At 41.7% G+C, this 20382-nt stretch overlaps 2 protein-coding genes across 5 annotated transcripts in view; both read right to left on the bottom strand.

Moving 5' to 3' along the window:
* Positions 1–19794, bottom strand: part of GARIN1A (golgi associated RAB2 interactor 1A) — a 29778-nt gene extending 9984 nt beyond the window's left edge. The window contains exons 1-2 of one of the 4 annotated variants that reach the window (XM_070512931.1): positions 19658–19794; positions 526–710 (exon numbers count right to left, since the gene is read on the bottom strand). In XM_070512931.1, the coding sequence (XP_070369032.1) occupies positions 526–605 (80 nt within the window). In that variant the 5' untranslated portion in view covers positions 606–710; positions 19658–19794. Of the gene's footprint in view, positions 1–525; positions 711–3274; positions 4163–6230; positions 7904–19657 lie in introns of those variants that run through there. The other 3 variants (XM_014854295.3, XM_014854294.3, XM_070512935.1) reach the window with 3 other exon arrangements.
* HILPDA (hypoxia inducible lipid droplet associated) lies at positions 19180–20020 on the bottom strand. Its single transcript, XM_070512940.1, is given in 2 exon segments — positions 19180–19867; positions 19870–20020. Coding segments are annotated over 2 exon segments (189 nt in total). The 3' UTR covers positions 19180–19829.
* Positions 20021–20382: the final 362 nt, after the last annotated feature.

Genomic DNA, 20382 nt, shown 5'->3' with positions numbered 1-20382 from the left:
ATTTTACAGATTTGGAAACTGAGGCTCAAAGAAACTAATGATTTGCCCAAGTTTAGATCTTCTTACATAGGAACTGGAACTAAGGTTTTCTGACTCCATTTCCAGGTCTCCTTCTTCCTATATCCTGATTAACTGTCTTGAAAGAGTAAGGAGAAGGATGGATGTCTCCTACACTTCCAGTACTTTTTCTTCAATCTCAATACCTCATAATCCCACTTGACTTTCATACCCCTCACCTTTTTTCGGAAACTCCCTAAGTCTATTTTGACAAAATAAAAATAAGCAAAAGGAAGCCAAGATCCTCAAAAACTAGGCTGAGACAGGGCCAGGTACTCCACCCACAGCACCAAGCACAGTGCTTGGTACAAACAGATACTAAGTAAATATTTGGTAAATGAATGAATGAGCTCTACATAGTTTATACACTAAAGAACACGGTGCTTTCTTTTCATCTAAAGTCCAGCTGCAAAACAATGCAGTCAGTCATCCCACCCTTTCTGGCCCCTCCCTCAAGCCTTTCTGTACCTGCTGAGGGTGATGACTGGAGCACAACCAGGTGTGCCCCGGGTGGAAGACTGACCCTGGGGCCAGGTGACGTTGGCCATCAGGAGGACGTTGGGGAGTGGCAAGGAGGGCACCGAGGAGGTCACCCCAAGGATCACAGTGGTAGATCCTTTATAGACATCCAGCCAGTTCCCGGGCTTAGTGACCTAGAAATCAACACCAGGTACAGGGGTTAAAGAGAAGCAAAAGACAAGGGTGGAAGGTATAGGTGCTAAAAAGTGGCACTTCAACTTGTGACAGGCTTGGAGCACCGGTGCTTCTTTCAGGCACGTGGCACATTTGGTGGGGCCATGACCTGCATCCATCCTTTTTGTTGGTCTCCCCAAATAGACTTAAGCTCATTGCCAAAAGGAATGCCATATTGCCCTTCTTCATGTCCTCTGCATTACCTAACTTTAAAAGGATACACGAGTAAGGAAAAGCTGAGTTGCATTAAAATTTTATTCCTCCATCCTTGGGTAGAAGAAGCCAGGACAGGTTTCCAATGGTCTGGAAGGGAGATTGTGTGAAGAAAGTTCCAGAAGGGGAGGGGAGCAAGGAAAGAGCTGTTGAATGGGCAAGACCCAGGCAGTCCAACTTGAGACAGGTTTGGGGAGCTTGCCCCAAGATGAGGGAGGGCCGGGCTTGTTGCTGGGTCTTGAGTGTAATGAGGACCTCTGCTCTTGCAGCTCCAGGGGTTGTGGCATGACAGGGAGACTAGATGCCTGGCACTGGGACAACAGTGTCTCAGCTAAGACGTCCTCACCTCACTGTCCATGGCAGGCAGAGAAGCACCCAAACTGTGGCCTCTGAGGAAATACAGGGCCCTGAGTAAGGAACAGCAAAGGGGTGGCCCCTATGTTCCCAAGACAAGAGGACCTTTGCCCAATGTTCTAGACTTTGTAAGACCACTGGGACCATTTCACAGTCCCAAGTGGAACTAGGGACAAAGAGAAAGCCCCAGGGATGACTGAAATTTAAGTTCCCACAAACCTGAACAGACGGTGCTCCAAGAAAAGTGAATTTTGATTTTGGAAAAAAAAAGTGACATTTCTTGGAGCTGCATTGTGGAATGAAACTCATATCACCACAAATCAGAGAGGGCTGCACACACTGAGAGTAAGTGCTAAAGAAACCCTTGTGGGTGATGCTGCTTGGAGGTGAGGGAGTGAGGGTGATGCTGAGGAGAGGGATGGAGGGAGCAGCACAGCGGTGTGGGCGGGTCATCTCAAGGAAACCTTAACTCGGTGGTTGAGGGTCAGCTTCAACAGGCAGGCCTTCCCCCGCCCCGGCACAGTCTGAGTTTCCTGCTGCCTGAGACACTTATCGTCCAGCCAGAGAAACTAAACAGTTCTAATATTAGGCCAAAGAGAATATACGAAGAGAATAAACCTGCTACCAAAATAGAATCACATCCAAACAGAAATGACTAGAAATGGTGTCCCAAGTCTGGATCTCCCAGGTTACTGCTCCCTCTCCACTGAGAGTGTGTTAGGAATGAGTGCGTCCCCAGGTTGCCCGCTGATGGCCCAGCTATGCTGCTCCCTGGGGCAGCACAGGAACCATGGAGCACCGAGAGCCATGAACCAGCTTTCTGAAATCTGGGGGACTTCGATCAGAGAGGAGCTCGCTGCTCTGTGAAGAGTCTCCTAATTAAGCCAATTCCCACCTCAAACTGTTTCCACTCTCTCTCCCCTGTAACTCCCTACCGCTTTTCAACTCCATCAAATGCATTCTGGACTGCAGACCCTCCCTGAGCCTTCCAACCTCCTGCCTGAGGCAGGCACTTGCAGTCCATCTACCTGGGATGTCCTCTCCCTGCTCTTCCACTTACCAAAGTCTCAGCAAGATCTCGAAGAACAGCTTAAGGCCCTATCTTCTGGGAAGCTTTCTTCAACTGCGTAAGTCCAGAGAGAGCGCTCTGAATTCCCTCGGCCCCGCTCTCTGTGCTCACACTTTAGGGATTGGCTGGTCAAACCATCTGACATAGAGCTTTCTTAGCAGTTACTATTTTGTAATATGCCCTTGACACCTACAGATTCATAAGCTTCTGAGCCAGGGACACTATCTGTTCTCTCTTTGCACCTCCTGCTGGGCACACAGCTTGCTGATTAACTGGTTATGCCACACCTGCAAAGGAGCACAGGTGCGCAGGTTCTGGCCAGATCATGAGAGAGTGATGGGCAGCACCTCAGTAAGATGTCATACATATTAAAATAACTGCCTCGCATCCTTGAGGCTCCATGCTTCCCAGGCCACAGATGCTCACTTCCATTGGTCATGTCACCACTCTTTGGGGGATGGTAGAATCTGGCCAAGGCCCATTTATCCAGGGGCCTTGCTCTCAAACAAGGCTGTTTCTAAACCATCCCAGAGAGAGGAGGTTAGATTTCAGAGCAGGGATTCTGACAGCCACCTTCATCCCCTCTAACCAGCCAGTTTGCACTAGTGGCCCCAGGAGGGGGTCTGTGGATACTGCCTGGGGAGTGAGCTCTGATGTCTTCTTTTGCAGGGTATAACTCTATTTCCTTAAAGCATGTGACCTGCAGGGAGCCCCAGGATGCTATAGGCACCAAAAGGTGAACTTAGGACCCAGACCCTCTGGTTTCTCTAGCCATAGTGGCTTCTTTCTCCTCCCCAGGGCTTTCAAAGGCCACAGCATTTTTGGACCAAGCCCTGGGAACAGGTTTTGGAAAGGGAAAGAAAATTGGTCCTGAGCTGCACAAGGTACCTGGATAAAGTTGCTTTCAAACACCATCGAGTCGGAGAACAAGTTGAATTCTGGAGAATGAATCAGTTGACAAAGAAGGCCATCTTCCACTCCAAGTTCCACTCCAGGGCCTGGTTCCCTGACCTCACGTGGGAGGCCCCTAATTTTATTCATTGGTTCTTTGGAAGAAGGGGCTGGGGAACATCTCTGGGGCTCCACGCAGACCCAGCCCACCTCCAGGTGTTGGTGTGACCACTACTCCCCGCACCTCCACAGCTCCACCTCCCCTCCTGACTTACGGGCTGTCCAGCAGGCTGGAGAGCCTGTCAGCTCACAATGGCAGGAATGACATCAGGGAATGTGATGGGTGACAACAGGAAAGGAAAAAAGAAGAGGAAAGGAAGGATTTGGGGTGAGGAGGGTTCTTCTCTCCCCTTTCCTGCTTGCTACAAACTAGCCGTAATGTGGCCTATTCCATGTGTCACTCGATCTCCCCCCAAACATGAGTAAAATGACTCTCCCAAGATTGTGCCAAGACAGCAGTGAGCTGGCCCAAACAGCAGGGAAGGCTCTCGAGAAACCCTCAGGCTTCAATCCTCCCCTTCACAGTGAAGCCTCACAAACTTCCTAAGTGTGAACCATTCACCTAAAATCAGGCCGTCCCCCGGCCAGCAACACTCAGACGGGGGACAGCACTTGACCCCAGCCTTCCCTTCCCCATCTCATGGGATAAAATGAGAATTTTTATTTTTAAACACCAGGTGGTTAACAAAGCAGAGAGGTTTATTTATTTGGAAACAGCGGGCCAAGAAAGAATTAGTGACCCAGGGGTATGCTGGAGCCAGTGCAAAAAAGGTCACGAGATCCGATTGTTAAATTTTCAGGCACTTTACAAGCCAGTTGTTAAACACAATCACCATTAAAAATTATCTAAACTTACAATTAAATTATATAAAAAACAAAGTTAATAAACAGCCCAAACTCATCACTTCTTAATTACGTTTTACTCCTCTCTATTCCCTGAGGATATTTGCTTCTATGTGGTAGAAACACCATACAACAGCGTACTGCTGTTGCGTATCTCTTCTCTGTGTGTTCAGGAACTTCACGCTGGTCACTATCTTGAAACCAGCTACTTGAGAGTTATGTATACCATGGAAATCAGCAAATGCCAAAAGTGAGGCCTTGATTTATTGTTTTGTTGACTGTCTAGACTAAAGTGATAGAGAAAATGTTAATGACGCAGACTTAACTTAAAAGTGTGTCTGTAGCTGTTATATTGTGGGCACAAAAAAATATGAGGAAATAGCCTTCCAGTATTTGTAAGCTATTCTCTGATTGAGGAAAGAAGTTGCTTAAGTCATTGACAAACATGTAAAGTTCCAACATACAATTTTGCTATTTCACTTCTGCCTTATTCATTAACGTAAGTGGAAAAATCAACAGACACTCAGGTTGGAACTACCCTTGTTTGTTGCAGACTACAGCTGGGCAGCTACCAGGCTCTCTCAGTTTGGTGCTTATTCAAGGAGTAAGTCAAGGGGTTAAGTCAGTTCTCTCAAGTGTTTTGAACTCTCAGAACACACTGCTCTGGTCCCCCGGAGACCCGGCTTAAATCTCCTGGTGCTTCTCCTACCACCCCTGCTCCCAGCATCCTGCCCCCCCACTCCGCCCCCTCCATGGAGGCCTGTTTCTCATTGGTGCTTCCCCAAAGTTGTTACATCAGAAGCAGGAGTTTATATCTCATTGGCTTATTTTTTCTTAAGACTTCCTCATCAGAAGAGAAAACTAACTTTTACCTTATTTATTGATACAAAGTCTATAATACTAGAAACTCAAACATTCAAACAACTTTCAAGTTTACTACTTTTGCTTTCTTATCATGGTACTCTCTGTTCTTGACACTTTTTCTCCTTTCCTTGTAAAAGAAATAGGAAGTTTCGTTACAGTGTTGTAGCACATAAACCAAAAACTTAAATGCACAGAGAACATCAGCATGGCCCCGTGTGCTGGAGTACCTCACTTATTTGTGAAGTAGGCTCTCGTTTTAAGCAAGTAGAATATTCACTGCAACATTGTTTGCAATAACCTAACACTGGAGACAACCTAAATGTCCAGAGCTAAAACAGAGCACCAGTTAAATAAATTATCATACATCCATATGTTGTAGTTTGTAGTCATTAAAAGAATAAGGCAGGCACTGGCCTGGTGGCTCAGTGGTTAAGTGCGCACATTCTGCTTCGGCCGGTTTGGATCCCAGGTGCAGACATGGCACCACTTGGCAAGCCATGCTGTGGTAGGCGACCCACATATAGAGGAAGATGGGCATGGATGTCAGCTCAGGGCTGGTCCTCCTCAGCAAAAAGAGGAGGATTGGCAGCAGATGTTAGCTCAGGCTAATCTTCCTCAAAAAAACAAAACAAAACAAAACAAAAAAAGAATAAGTCAGCTTTATATATACTGATATGGAATGATTACCAAGACTTATTTTTTAAAAAATACGCTATCACTTGGGTAAAAGGAATAAAAAAAAAGATATATACTCATATATCCTTGAACACATCCAGACAATTTCTGGGAGGAGAAAAATACGGTTGCCTTAGGAGACAGAGGGCATTGCTAAGTGTGGTGACAAAAAAAGACTTCTTTTTCACAGTATGCTTTTTTGTACTGTTTGAATTACAGTCACGCATTGCTTAATGATGGGGATAGGTTCTGAGAAACGTGTCACTAGGCGATTTCGTCGTTGTGGGAACATCGTAGAGTGTACTTACACAAACCTAGATGGTACAGCCTCCTACACACCTAGGCTACACGGGCTAGCCTATTGCTCCCAGGTTACACACCTCAAACTGTACTGAATACTGTGGGCAATTTTAACACAACGGTAAGTATTTGTGTATCTAAGCATAGAAAAGGTACAGTAAAAATAAGGTATAAAAGATTAAAAAATGATACCCCCGTACAGGGCACTTACCATCAACGGAGCTTGCAGGACTGGACGTTGCTCTGGTGAGTCAGCGAGTGAGTGGAGAGCGAAGGTGAAGGCCCAGGACGTCCCTGCTCACTACTGTGGGCTTTATAAACACTGTGCACGTAGGTTACACTAAATTTCTTTTAAAAATATTTTTCTTTCTTCAATAATTAATGTTAGCTTACTGCAACTCTTTTACTTTATGTTTTTTAATTTTTTTAACTTTTTGACTCTTTTGTAATAACAGATTAAAACAAACACATCATACAGCTGTAAAAAATATTTTTTCTTTATATCATTATTCTCTAAGCTTTCATCTATTTTTAAATTTTTTAAAAACTTTTTAAAGCTTTTCCGTTAAAAACTAAGACACAAACACACACATTAGCTTAGGACTACATGGGTCAGGATCATCAATATCACTGTCTTCCATCTCCACACCTTGTCCCACTGGAAGGTCTTCAGGGGCAATAACGCACATGGAGCTGTCATCTCCTCTGATAACAATGCCTTCTTCTGGAACACCTGCTCAAGGACGGCCTGAGGCTCTTCTTGAGGAGGTGTCACTCTTTTCAGAAAGATGTCAATGCTGGTTTGCTTCTTTTCTTCATTATAGATTTGCTTCTAAGTAGATAATGCACCATGAACATTCCTCTCTATTCATGAAAACCTTTTGCTGTTGGGGTCCATGTTTTCAAACTTTTTAAGGAGCTTGTTGAGGTCTGCAAAAGCTTTTGCTAAACACTTCACTGTGAATTTTCTTGGGGCTTCTTTTTCTTCCCTGAAGTTTCTTTTTCTCTTACCTCTTCTTCAGCTCTGCGTTCCTGTTCCAGTTCCAACAACCCCTCATTAGCCAGTTCCTCAGGATCCACCTCTAGGAGCTCCTCAGTGTTGTCTTCATCTACATCCAGGTTAAAGTTGTCTTCCGTCTGAACCACAGCCTTGTTGATTTTGCAACGTCCTCATCCTTGGCGAATCCTTTGACATCATGGATGAACCTCAAGTGTCTTATTCCAGATGCCATTCATACAAACTTTGTGATACACCCCAAGCCCAGGTAAGGTTCTTGATGCAGTCACAGATGTTGTAATCTTTCCAGAATTGCATCAGTGCCTTCCTCAGTTGCAGCAATAGCCTGGGCAAAGGTCCTTCCTCAGGTAGTAGGCCTCAAAAGCTGCTATAACTCCTTGATCTATTGGTTGGATCCAAGACATAGAGTTTGGAGAGAGAAACACTGATTTGATATTGGAATGAAGATCACCTACGGAATGAGGATGTCTGGGAGCACTATCGACAATAAGTAAAATCTTGAAAGGTATGTTCTTCTCCAAACAGCACTTCTCCATTTTGCCAGCAAAGCAATTCAGGAGAGCATCTTAGAAGAGGAGCTGGGTCATCCATGACTTCTTATTGCTCCTGTAGTACACTGGCAGTGATTGCTTATTGATATGCTTGAAGGCCCTGGGGTTCTCACTGTGCCAGATCACAAAGGGTTTCAATTTGTAGCCTGCATCATTGGCCCCAAGAAAGACTATTATCCTGTCCTTTAAAGCCTTGAAACCTGGCATTGACATGGCTTCCTTATGGATGAAGTCCTTTCAGGCATCCATTTCCAGAATAGGGAGCTTTCGTCTCTATTGAATATTTGCTCTGACAAGTAATTTTCTTCCACAATCAGCTTATCCAGAGTTTCCAAAAATTCTTCAGCTGCCTTCACATCAGCACTCGCAGACTCCCCACTCACTTCCGCATTACGTGATGAATGATGATTCCTGAATCATTTAAACCACTTAAAGCTAGCAGTAAATTCGACATTGCAGTTGGGCCCAGCCTTTTTATTCAATATCACAAACAAACTTTTTGCTTTGGTTGTGATCATCACAGTGCTGAGAGGGAAATGCTTCCGTGTCTGGTCTTCCATCCAGGTCATTAGAAGTTTCTCCAGGTCTGGCAGAGGCCCTTCTCAAATTTTTGTTTGTCTCATTACCTTCAATGAAGAAGACACTTTAACAGCTTCCGTCACTTTGTTCTCGTTCTTCAAGATCATAGCTATGTTGGAATGGGACATGCCTGACTGGCAAGCAATAACCATCACTGATTTTTCACCTTTGTAGTCCTTAATCACCTTTAATTTTGTTTCTGGGTAATCACTCAACATGACCTCCTACTGGCAACATTAGCAGTGGATTTCGCACTCTAGGGGTGATGATGAACAAAACAACATGAGATTAAATCAAGCAAAGAGAAAATGATGCAATCAAGAGACACGGTAAACATGAGACGTATGAGGCTGCTGCCGGAGCAGCACGGCATACTGCTTTACGGTAAACTCTTTTTTTTTATAAGTAGAAGAGGACACCCTAAAATAACAATAAAAAGGACAGAATAGTAAACATATAAACCAGTAACATAGTCATTTATTATCAAGTATTATGTATGTACATTAAATATCTGTGCTACACTTTTATATGACTGGCAGCACAATAGGTTTGTTTACACCAGCATCACCACAAACATGAGTAATGCATTGTGCTACGATATTACAATGGCTATGATGTCACTAGGCAACAGGAATTTTTAAGCTCCATTATGACCTTATAGGACCACTGTTGCACATGCTGTCCATCGAGTGAAACGTCATCATGTGGCACATGACTGTATTTATCATGAGCATGTATTCTTTTTTTTTTTGGTGGGGAAGATTGTCCCTGAGCTAACATCTGTGCCAATCTTCCTCTATTTTGTATGTGGGATGCCGCCACAGCATGGTTTGATGAGCAGTGTGTAGGTCTGCGCCCGGGATCCGAACCAGCGAACCCTGGACTGCCAAAGCAGAGCACACAAACTTAACCACTATGCCACTGGGCCATCCCCTGGTGTATTCCATTTTTGAACAAATACATTTTTTAAAATATTGAAGAAATTTCTTATATGTGGCTTTACAAATCTTTACCGAGAAGTAACTATGTGCAAGGTATGCTATATATTGGAAGAATCATTACTAACTCTAAAAGTAGTCTGATTAGAGTTGTGGACATGTGGTCAGGGCTGTCTTAAACATAACTATTTACTTCCTGAGGTAAAGATACATATTTAAAGAAATAATGTCTGGAAATTTTCTAAATGTAGTGAAAACTATAAAGCTACATCTACACAAGGAATAAGAACACTAGAAATTGTAAATATATGAGTAAAAGTTTTAAATATGTATTTATATCTATATAATTTTTAAAGTTCCTTAAATAATAATTGACTATTTAAAAAATTATAACAATGTAATACATAACATCAGGTTTAGAACATATGTAGAAATAAAATATATGACAAGAATAGCACAGAGAATGAGAGGGGAGACATAAAGGTGTCCTGTTGCATGGCTCTGACATAAAAAAATGAAGTGGTATAACACATTAACAAAATGAGAAACAAAACCACATGATCATCTCAATAGACGCAGAGAAAGCATTTGACAAGATCCAACATCCATTTACCATAAATAAACTGGGTATTGAAGGAAAGAACCTCAACATAATAAAGGCCATATATGACAAACCCACAGCCAACATCATACTCAATGGACAAAAACTGAAAGCCATCCCTCTGAGAACAGGAACAAGACAAGGATGCCCACTCTCACCACTCCTATTCAACATAGTACTGGAGGTTTTGGCCAGAACTATGAGGCAGGAAAAAGAAATGAAATGAATCCAAATAGGCAATGAAGAAGTGAAACTCTTGCCATTTGCAGATGACATGATTTTATATATAGAAAACCCCAAGGAATCCATTGGAAAACTATCAGAAACAATCAACAACTGCAGCAAAGTTGCAGAGTATAAAATCAACTTACATAAATCAGTAGCATTTCTATATTCTAATAACGAACTAACAGAAAGAGAACTCAAGAACACAATCCCATTCACAATTGCAACAAAAAGAATAAAATATCTTGGAATAAATCTAACCAAGGAAATGAAAGATCTATCCAATGAAAACTTAAGACTTTCCTGAAAGAAATCGATGATGACACAAAGAGATGGAAAGACATTCCATGCACATGGATTGGAAGAATAAACATAGTTAAAATATCCATACTACCTAAAACAATCTACAGATTCAACGCAATCCCAATCAGAATCCCAATGATACTCTTTACAGAAAGAAAACAAAGAATCCTAAAATTCATATAGGGCAACAAAAGACCCCGAATTGCTAAAGCAATCCTGAGAAAAAAATAACAAAACTGGAGGCATCACAATCCCTTACTTCAAAACATACTACAAAGCTACAGTAATCAAAACAGCATGGGACTGGTACAAAAATAGGCACATAGATCAATGGAACAGAATCGAAAGAACAGAAATAAAACCACAACGCTATGGACAGCTAATCTTCGACAAAGGAGCTGAGAACATACAATGGAGAAAACAAAGTCTCTTCAACAAATGGTGTTGGGAAAACTGGACAGCTTCACGTAAAAGAATTAAAATCAACCATTCTTTTATGCCATTCACAAAAATAAACTCAAAATGGATCAAAGACTTAAAGGTAAGACCAGAAACCATAAAACTTCTAGAAGAAAATATAGGCAGTACAATTTGACATCAGTATTAAAAGGATCTTTTCAGACACCATGTCTTCTCAGACAAGAGAAATAATAGAAAGAATAAACAAGTGGGACTTCATCAGACTAAAAAGCTTCTACAAGGCAAGGGAAAACAGGATTGAAACAAAAAAACAACCCAGCAATTGGGAAAAAATACTTGCAAATCATATATCTGACAAAGGGCTAATCTCTATAATATATAAAGAGCTCACACAACTCACCAACAAAAAATCAAATAACCCGATCAAAAAATGGGCAAGGGAAATGAACAGACATTTCTCCAAAGAAGATATATGGATGGCCAATAGGCACATGAAAAGATGCTCATCATCACTGACCATCAGGGAAATGCAAATCAAAACTACACTAAGATATCACCTTACCCCTGTTAGAATGGCTAAAATAACTGAAACAAAAAATAACAAATGTTGGAGAGGTTGTGGAGAAAAAGTAACCCTCATACACTGCTGGTGGGAATGCAAACTGGTGCAGCGACTGTGGAAAACAGTATGGAGACTCCTCAAAAAATTAAAAATAGAAATACCATATGACCCAGCCATCCCCCTACTGGGTATCTATCCAAAGAACTTAAATCAACAATTCAAAAAGACCCTATGTTCACTGCAGCATTATTCAAAATAGCCAAGACATGGAAGCAACCTAAGTGTCCATCAACCGATGATTGGATAAAGAAGATATGGTATGTATATATATATATACACACACACACACACACACACACAACGGAACACTACTCAGCCATAAAAAACAATAAAATCATCCCATTCACAACAACATGGATGGACCTTGAGGGTATTATGCTAAGTGAAATAAGCCAGACAGAGAAAAACAATCTCTGTATGACTCCACCCATATGTGGAAATTAAACACGTGGACAAAGAGATTAGTGGTTACCAGGGGAAAGGTGGGGTGGGGGATGGGTACAAGGGGTGAAGTGGTGCACCCACAATATGACTGACAAATAATAATGTACAACTGAAATTTCACAAGGTTGTAAACTATCATAATCTCAATAAAAAGTAAAAAAAAAATTAAGTGGTATAACACTATTTGAAGGTAGACTGTAATAAGTTAAAGATGTCTATCGTAAACCTGAGAAAAGAAGAACCACTAAAAAATTAAACAAAGAGGTACAGCTAATAAATCAATAGTGGAGATAAAATAGAACACAGAAGAATTCTCAGTTAATCCAAAAGAAGGTAAGAAAAGAGGAAAAGTGAAACAAAGAACAGATGGAAGGGGCCGGCATGGTGGCACAGTGGTTAAATGCACATGTTCCACTTCGGCAGCCTGGGGTTTGCCAGTTCAGATCCCAGGTGCAGACACAGCACTGCTCAGCAAGCCATGCTGTGGTAGGCATCCCAAATATAAAGTAGAGGAAGATGGGCATGGATGTTGGCTCAGGGCCAGTCTTCCTCAGCAAAAAAAGAGGAGGACTGGCAGCAGATGTTAGCTCAGGGCTAATCTTTCTCAAAAAAAAAAAAAAAAGGAACAGATGGAAAACAGAAAAGAAAATAACAAGGTGGTAGATTTAAACCCAACCTTATTGGTAACTACACCAAATGTAAATGGCCTAAACAGTCCAATTAAAAATCAGATATTGACAGACCATATAAAAAGCAAGGCACAACTATATGCTATCTACAAGAAATCTACTTAAAATATAAAGACATATAAGTTAAAAGGATAGAGTAAGATAAACTATGCAGCTACTAATCCTAAGTCAGCTGGAGTGGCTATACTAATATCATACAAAGAAGACTTCAGGGTAAGGAAAAATACAAGTAATAAGAAGGGACATTTAAAAAAAATAAAGTGGTCAGTTTATCGAGAAGACTTAACAATCCTTCTGGTTATGTTTCCAAAGATATGAAGCAAAAACTGGTGGAACTAAGTGTATAACTAAACAAATCCATAATTAGAGTTAGATATCTCCTCATTCTCTCAGAAATTCATAGAACAAGTAGATAGAAATCAATAAGGATACAGACTTGAATAACACTATCAACTATGTAACTGACACTTACAGAACACTTCAGTGGCAGAATCCACATTATTGTCAAGTGCACATTGAACATTTACCAAGATATAACATATGCTGAGCCATAAAAGAAGTCTTAATTATACAGGGTATGTTTTCTTACCATAATGAAATTAAACTAAAAATCAATACAGAAAGATATTTGGAAAATTTCAAAGTATTTGGAAATGAAACAACACACTTCTAAATAACCCATCATCAAAGAAGAAATCACTGGGAAATTATAAAATACTTTGAATAAAATGAAAACATATCAAAATTTGTGAGATGCAACTAAAGCAATGCTTAGAGGGAAAATTATATCTTTATGTGGTTAAAGAAGAAGAGAAGAAAAGTCCAAAAACCAATTACCTAAGTTTCCATCTAAAAATGAAAAAAAGGAAGAAAAAAGAACAAATTAAACAGAAGGAAGTAAATAATAAAGAGTGGAAATCAATAAAATAGAAAGCACACAGAAACAAACCAAGGAAACCAAAAGTTAAAATTGTTAAAGAGAGCAGTAAAATTTATAAAACTCAAGAAGCCTGTCACTAACATGATCTAGAAAAAGAGAAAAAACAAATTACCAACCTGGAAAAAAAGGCAGAATATCACTACAGATCTTATGAATTTTAAAAGTATAATAAGGAAATCATTTAAACAAATTAATACTAATAAATTTGACAACTTAGATGTTTTACACAAATGCCATCACATAGAAATTACTAAAACTGACAGGGAAAACTTTAACTTTTTAAAAACTAACCTAGGAAAAAGAAAAAATATACATATATTAATAAAATAAACTGAATTTTTAATTAAATATCTCACCACAAGTAAAACTCTAGGCCCATATGGCCTTGCTGGTGGAATCCATCAAACATTTAAGTGATCAACAATATTTATCTTCTACAAACTCACAAAATGGAGTAGGAAACAGTTCCCAACTCATTTTATGAATCCAGCATCAGTAAAATAAGATAAAGACAAAGCAAGAAAAGAAAGCAACAGACCACAGGTCAGCACTACTCATGAACACAGACAAAAAATTCCTTGTCAACAGCAACACAAAGAGAGAAACAGTATGTTCATGCACTAGGAGAGTCAATACTAAGCTGTCAGTTCATCCCAAATTGATCTGTAGATTCAATAAAATCTCCATCACAATTTCAGAAAGCTTTTAAAATAGAAATTATAAACGGAAAAATTGATTATAGGCATTTTAAAAATAAAACTTTGAGAGGCTGACCCCATGGCCTAGTGGTTAAGTTTGGTGTGCTTTGTTTTGGTGGCCCAGGTTCAGTTCCTGGGAGTGGACCTACACCGCTGGCCGGCAGCCATGCTGTGGCAGAGACCAACATACAATGGCAACAGTTGCTAGCTCAGGGCGAGTTCTTCCTTAGCAAAATAAACAAATAAATACAAAATTTTGAATAATACATTCACAAGGTACCAACATCAAAAAGGATCAAAATGGGGGTGGGCCCCGTGGCCGAGTGGTTAAGTTCGCACGCTCCGCTTCGGTGGCCCAGGGTTTCGCTGGTTCAGATCCTGGGCGCAGACATGGCACTGCTGTCAGGCCATGCTGAGGTGGTGTCCCACATGCCACAACTAGAAGGACCCATAACTAAAATATAAAACTATGTAGTGGGGAGATTTGGGAGAAAAAGCAGAAAAAAATAAAAAGATTGGCAGCAGTTGTCAGCTCAAGTGCCAATCTTTAAAAAAAAAAAAAGTATCAAAAGGGAGACAGTGAAAAGTCCCCCTCTCACCCCGACGACAGGCTCAAGTTCCCACCACCCTTCCCCCAAAATGAAGCCACTGTTGTTATTTTCTTGTTTATCCTTTTAGAGAATGTTTATACATATTTATGCCAAGATAGTACATTTAACTTTCCCTGTCCCTTCTTACCTAAGGATTAGCACACTATTCTAATTCTAATGAGCCTTATGAATATAATGTCCTCCAATTTAGAATTCTCAGATTACATAAAACTACCTGCTTTTATCAATTGTTTGATTCTGCATCTCATAATGTTAAGTAAAATGGGAAAAATGAGTCCAAACTGCACTCGTACTATTACAATACAGAAATGCCTGATGTATAAGCACAAGGTTTAAAAGGAAACACAATAAAAACAGTTCATGTTCAAGTGATGACTTATGAGTTATTAAGTTGGTATACGTTTGCCATAGAAGCAAGTCAAGTCTGTGGGCATTACTGATGGCCTATGGGCAAGGCAGCATGCAAACGCTGTAAGTTACATCCGTTTTATGATTTTTTTTTTTTTTACATAGGTTTTCTCAGGAAAAAAAAATCTCACATGTGCCCACATAAGAATTACCTCGGGGGTGAAAAAGCTCATTATTGACATATTTTGCTATATTGCACTTTGAAGACTTCTTGAAAAAGAAAAAAAAAATCACAAGATGATAGTGAAAAAAGAGCTGCATACTGGGAATCGACTGCCAATTAGTTCAATGATATTGTCTAATCCCCTAGTTTCCCTCTGTAGTAAAATGAAAAAATCCTCACTGTCCAATACAGCAGCCACTAGCCACATGTGACTACTGAGCAACTGAAATGTGGCTAATCCAAATGGAGATGTGTTGTAAGTGTAAAATAATCACCAATACAAACACAGGCTTGCTGTAAAAAACAAAGAATGTAAAGTATCTATCTCATTAATAACTTTTTATGTGGATCACATGTTGAAATATTTTTAATATTCTGGGTAAAATAAAATTTTAAAAATACCTTTTCCTGTTTCTTTTCTTTTCTTTTTTTTTGGTGAGGAAGACTAGCCCTGAGCTAACATCCACACCAATCTTCCTCTATTTCCTATGTGGGACGCCTCCACAGCACGGCTGATGAGCGGAGCAGGTCCGTGCCTGGGATCTCAACAAGTGAACCTGGGCCACCAAAGCAAAGTACACAGAACTTCAACCACTTGGCCATGGAGCTGGCCCCCTTTTGACTTTTTAATGTGACCATTAGAAAATTTTAAATTATATATGTGGCTTGCATTATATTTTTATTAGACAGTGCTAGACCAGTTCCTCTCTTCCAACCCTTAATACTCTATTATCTGCATTAAACTTTAGAGGCACAGCCCTTCACATACAGAAGGAATTTCAAATATTTCCTTCTTCTTTAGATCCCACCAGATGGCACTAGAGTTAAGGCCTCAAGCTAATAATAGGGATTTAAAATTTGTACTTGCAGGGGTCGGCCCGTGGTGCAGTGGAGTTCCTGTGCTAAGCTTTGCCAGCCCACGGTTCACTGGTTCAGATCCCAGATGCAGACCTAGCACCACTTGTCATGCCATGCTGTGGTGGGCATCCCACATATAAAGTAGAGGAAGATGGGCATGGATATTAGTTCAGGGCCAGTCTTCCTCAGCAAAAAGAGGAGGAATGGCAGCAGATGTCAGCTCAGGGCTAATCTTCCTCAGATAAAAAAAGATAAAATTAAAATAATAAAATAAAAATTCAGATTCTCTAAGAAGCTTTTCCTTAACATCTACCTCCTGCCTGCAAATAACTATGTACCCACTGTGCTATACACATATTTCTATCATAGAACCGTGAAACATTACTTATTTGTTTACATGTTTCTCCCTCTACTATCTTATGTACATTATCTGAGGTCGGTAGTGATGAGATCTTAGTTGATGCCCGGCACCCAGTAGGTGCTGTATGCAACGTATCAGGATAGTCCAAGTCATGCTGCAATAACAAAAAGCCCCCAAACCTCAGTAGCTTAACATCACATAGGTTTATTTCTCATTTACACGGTATGTTCATCAGGGATCAGTTGAGGGCACTGCTCCACGGCATGCGCACTCCAGGACCTGCACTATCGGAACTGTTCCATTTGGAGCACTGCTGGTCACTGGTGGAAGAAAAAAGAGGGTTTTGGAGGGTTTTGAAGCACTGCTAAAATGCTCCAACCTAGAACTGACACAGTCACTTTGACTCACAACTCAATGCCCAGAATTCATGGCCCCATTCAACCACAAAGGTGTCAGGAAATGCAATTCTATTATGTGCCTGGAAGGCAAGGGCAAATTATTTGAAGAACATTAATGACTACCACTAACGACCCCTCTAGTTAATAATGATTCAGCTCACTACTATCCCCTCACGCAGGTGGAATACATTCACCATACCTCCCCCAAAGGACACAACCCAAGAATTCCATCCAGCCACAACATCAAGTTCAAATTCAAGAACCTCTGAGTGATGCACAAGTTTTCATGCCAGTTTTGAATGTGGCTCGAGATAATCTACAAGTGAAAAAGACACGCCACGTGCCCCTACGCCCCTACACATCTAACGGAGTGATGGAATAGGGACAGGATAACGGCAGTAAGGGAAGGAGGGGAAGAATGGGAGACACAGTAGCCTAGTGACTATGATGTTCCACAGAGCAGATGTGAAGGCCCCTTACCCTGGGGGAAGTGAATATTCCTTGATTAGGCCCCAGCTGTGCTTCCTGGGAAGGCGCCCTTAGGCAACTGTTCTGTTTTCAGCTACTGAGATTTCAGGGTTGTTGCTGCAGCATAACCTAACCTAATGCGTCCTGGGCTGATATGGAGACTGGAATCTAGATGAGCAGTGTTGCATATTTCAAAAACAAAAAACCTTGATTAAATGACATTAACTTACTTAGGGGCACCAAAGAGATCTTACTGGAAGCTGGAAGGATGACAACTCATGTTATACAGTAGCCAGGTATTTGGTAAAACTTGTCTGCAGCAACTTCGAAGACATACATTATCTAATCTAATGAGTTAGGAGAGTCAGAACAGAGTGTTAGCAGCATGAATTGGATACTGTTGGTTGCCACTGACAATGCATCACAAGACAAGCTCAGACGAGAAGTGGCCAGCTTGCAAGCAGGCATAAGGGATCTAGAGAGACTACAGAGGTCAATGGGCTTGCAGGACTCACAGAAGCAACTGCTTCTCATCTCTAATTGGTAGTTGTTAAAATTGAGAAATATTTGGAATGACAGATGTCAACTCAAACTTAGCTTGGTAGGTAGGGTGACCAACCATCCCGGTTTGCCTTGGACTGTCCCGGTTTTAGCACTGAAAGTCCTGCATCCCGGGAAATCCCTCTGCCAGACTACGAGTAGTCACCCTACTCTAGGAAAGATCAAAACAATGCTATGCCCATCATATCTGTTGTTGAAACCTTAGAGCAAAGACCTCGTTAAGGTTGCAGCACCCAATAAACCACTTCAATTAAACTAAACTGCTTGGGGAAGAGACTTAAGGTGCAGCTCTCCAACTGAAAGTTCGAAATACCCCAAACTAGTCGGAAAGGCATGAGGATGAGAAAATATACCAAATTTAAGAAATATGTCTAGAAAAAGGACAGCTACTGGCACATGAAATTGCCTGGAATCAGAGATAAAAAGCCAACTATGTTTTTGACAGTACCATGCTACCAAAAGACGAGTCACAAAAGCCCAGCTAACCACAAAGGACCAGGGACTACCATGTTACCAGGTGCCCAGAAGCCGGGAAGCTGGAAATGCTTGGTAGACAGCACTAATGACTACCACAGCAGAATAAATAAAAGTGATGCCCAAACCACTGGCATCTGGGGTAGTCACAATTAAGTTTAAGAACACTCAGGAAGCAAAACTGGTTCAGCAGAGGACACCATGCTCCAGTCTTACCCTTTGGCAGAAGTCAATCAAACTCATCATACATAAAATAACGCGCACACCAAGAAGAAAGTGTGAATAGATACATATATTCCCATAGGCAGAAGAGTGAATACACTCCAACATGAGGTGAGGGATGAAGGAGTGGTGGATACAAGAAAAAAAACCCCTCCATTTTTGTAGAAAGGCCAAGCTGCTTAGATCTGAGAAAAAGCAGAAACAATCATCTGTGAGAGAGGGACATTTTACCAGCTGACCTAGAGAACAATCACAATTGAGTACTCACCCTGGTGGTTAAGAGGGCAGAAGAAAAAAGCCAAGGCCTACTAGACTGTTAATTCTCTTTCCCCAAAGACTGAGGTGAGGGGGCTAGAAGAAATCACTTCTCTCTTTCTTCGGAGATGGACAGAGACAACAGAGGACTGCAATAGCCTTGGCCTAGGCTCAGAAAACTGGTTGATACAGGGCAGATGCAACTGCCCCTGCCTCCAAATTCAAGTTTATTTACCTTGTTTTAAACACAGTGTTTAAGTACTTTTCTGTCCAAAGTTTTAAGATGTTAAACCACAAATTAAGGCCCTTCCCTAACACTAATTTCAAGGGCAGAAGTCAACATGACACATATGGGAAATATATATGCAACTTTATTTCATTAGAAAAACTCAATTAAGCCACATGGTGGCCACATGCCTATGTCCTGAGCAGGGTTTGTCATCTGACTGCCCCCTTCAGACCAATGTACACTATGTTGAAGAAGGACTTCAAAATGTAAAACAATGAGAACTGGACATCGAATATTCCATCTCCCCTCCCCCTACAGCCAACCCACACACCTCTTCAACTGTTATCCACACGGAGGAGCTCTCAAGAGGGGAAGCCCAACACCAAATAAACTGACTATAAGACACCCAAGTCCAAAGGAACTCTCTGCAGTTGTTTAGGAAGTAGGGTTGAAAACCACCATCTTCCAACAGCTGCAGTTGAGCACAAGCCCCCATCTTAAGAGATGTCAGGGCCACGCTGCCAAGGACAGCAAAGCATCCAGCTGACTAAGGGGAGAGGAATGAGATCACTCCATCCCACCGCCATAAGCCACCCACTCACATCTGTGTATTAAACGGGCTCTTTTTCCAGGTGAAGAGTCCCTTCAAGGGCCCAGTAACAGTTAATTCTCTGATGACACTGATGCTGAGCTTGCCTGCCCAGGAACTGGGACACCCGGCTGGACACGTTTAAGCCAGTGTTCCAAGGTTACAGCCGGTGGACAGAGGTCTTATCACACCCCTCTGGATGGATGGTCTGGAAGGCCCTTGGCGGCCGTGTGCTGACTAGCTGACTTCTGGTGGTCCAGGAGCTCCCAGGCGATGGGCTCTCCAGTAAGCCCTCCAGTGACTCCATCAGTCTAACGAAGATGGAGAGCAGGGTCAGCACCACACCTAAGAGATACAAGTTCAATATATGCTTCATGGCTGAAAGGGTCCCAACGCCTGTGTAGAGCAGTAGAGTTGCCTTCTGCTTCTGGAAGGCTTCTAGATCCTGAGGAAAGAGAAGTGAGGTTAATCCACAGCCTTTTGTAACATGCGTGCGCCTGGCCCTGACTGTCTTCCCACGGAGCTAAGGGAGAGGCCTGGCCAGTCAAGGAGACAGCGACCAGTGGATGTTCTTCCACTGCAGAAACTCCACGTATATTTACACTCTAAACTCCACGGCTGCGGGGCCAGTCTTGCTTTCTGGACTAATTCACGTGCAGTCCTTAAAACTTTTACCTCTCCTGCCAGGAGCAATGCACAGTCCCTGTGCCACAGTCCAGGGAACAGAAACCTTCCGGA

Source organism: Equus asinus, chromosome 1 (genome assembly GCF_041296235.1).
Source record: "Equus asinus isolate D_3611 breed Donkey chromosome 1, EquAss-T2T_v2, whole genome shotgun sequence".
Taxonomy (NCBI): Eukaryota; Metazoa; Chordata; class Mammalia; order Perissodactyla; family Equidae; genus Equus; species Equus asinus.
This window is presented reverse-complemented; position numbering and strand designations above follow the sequence as displayed.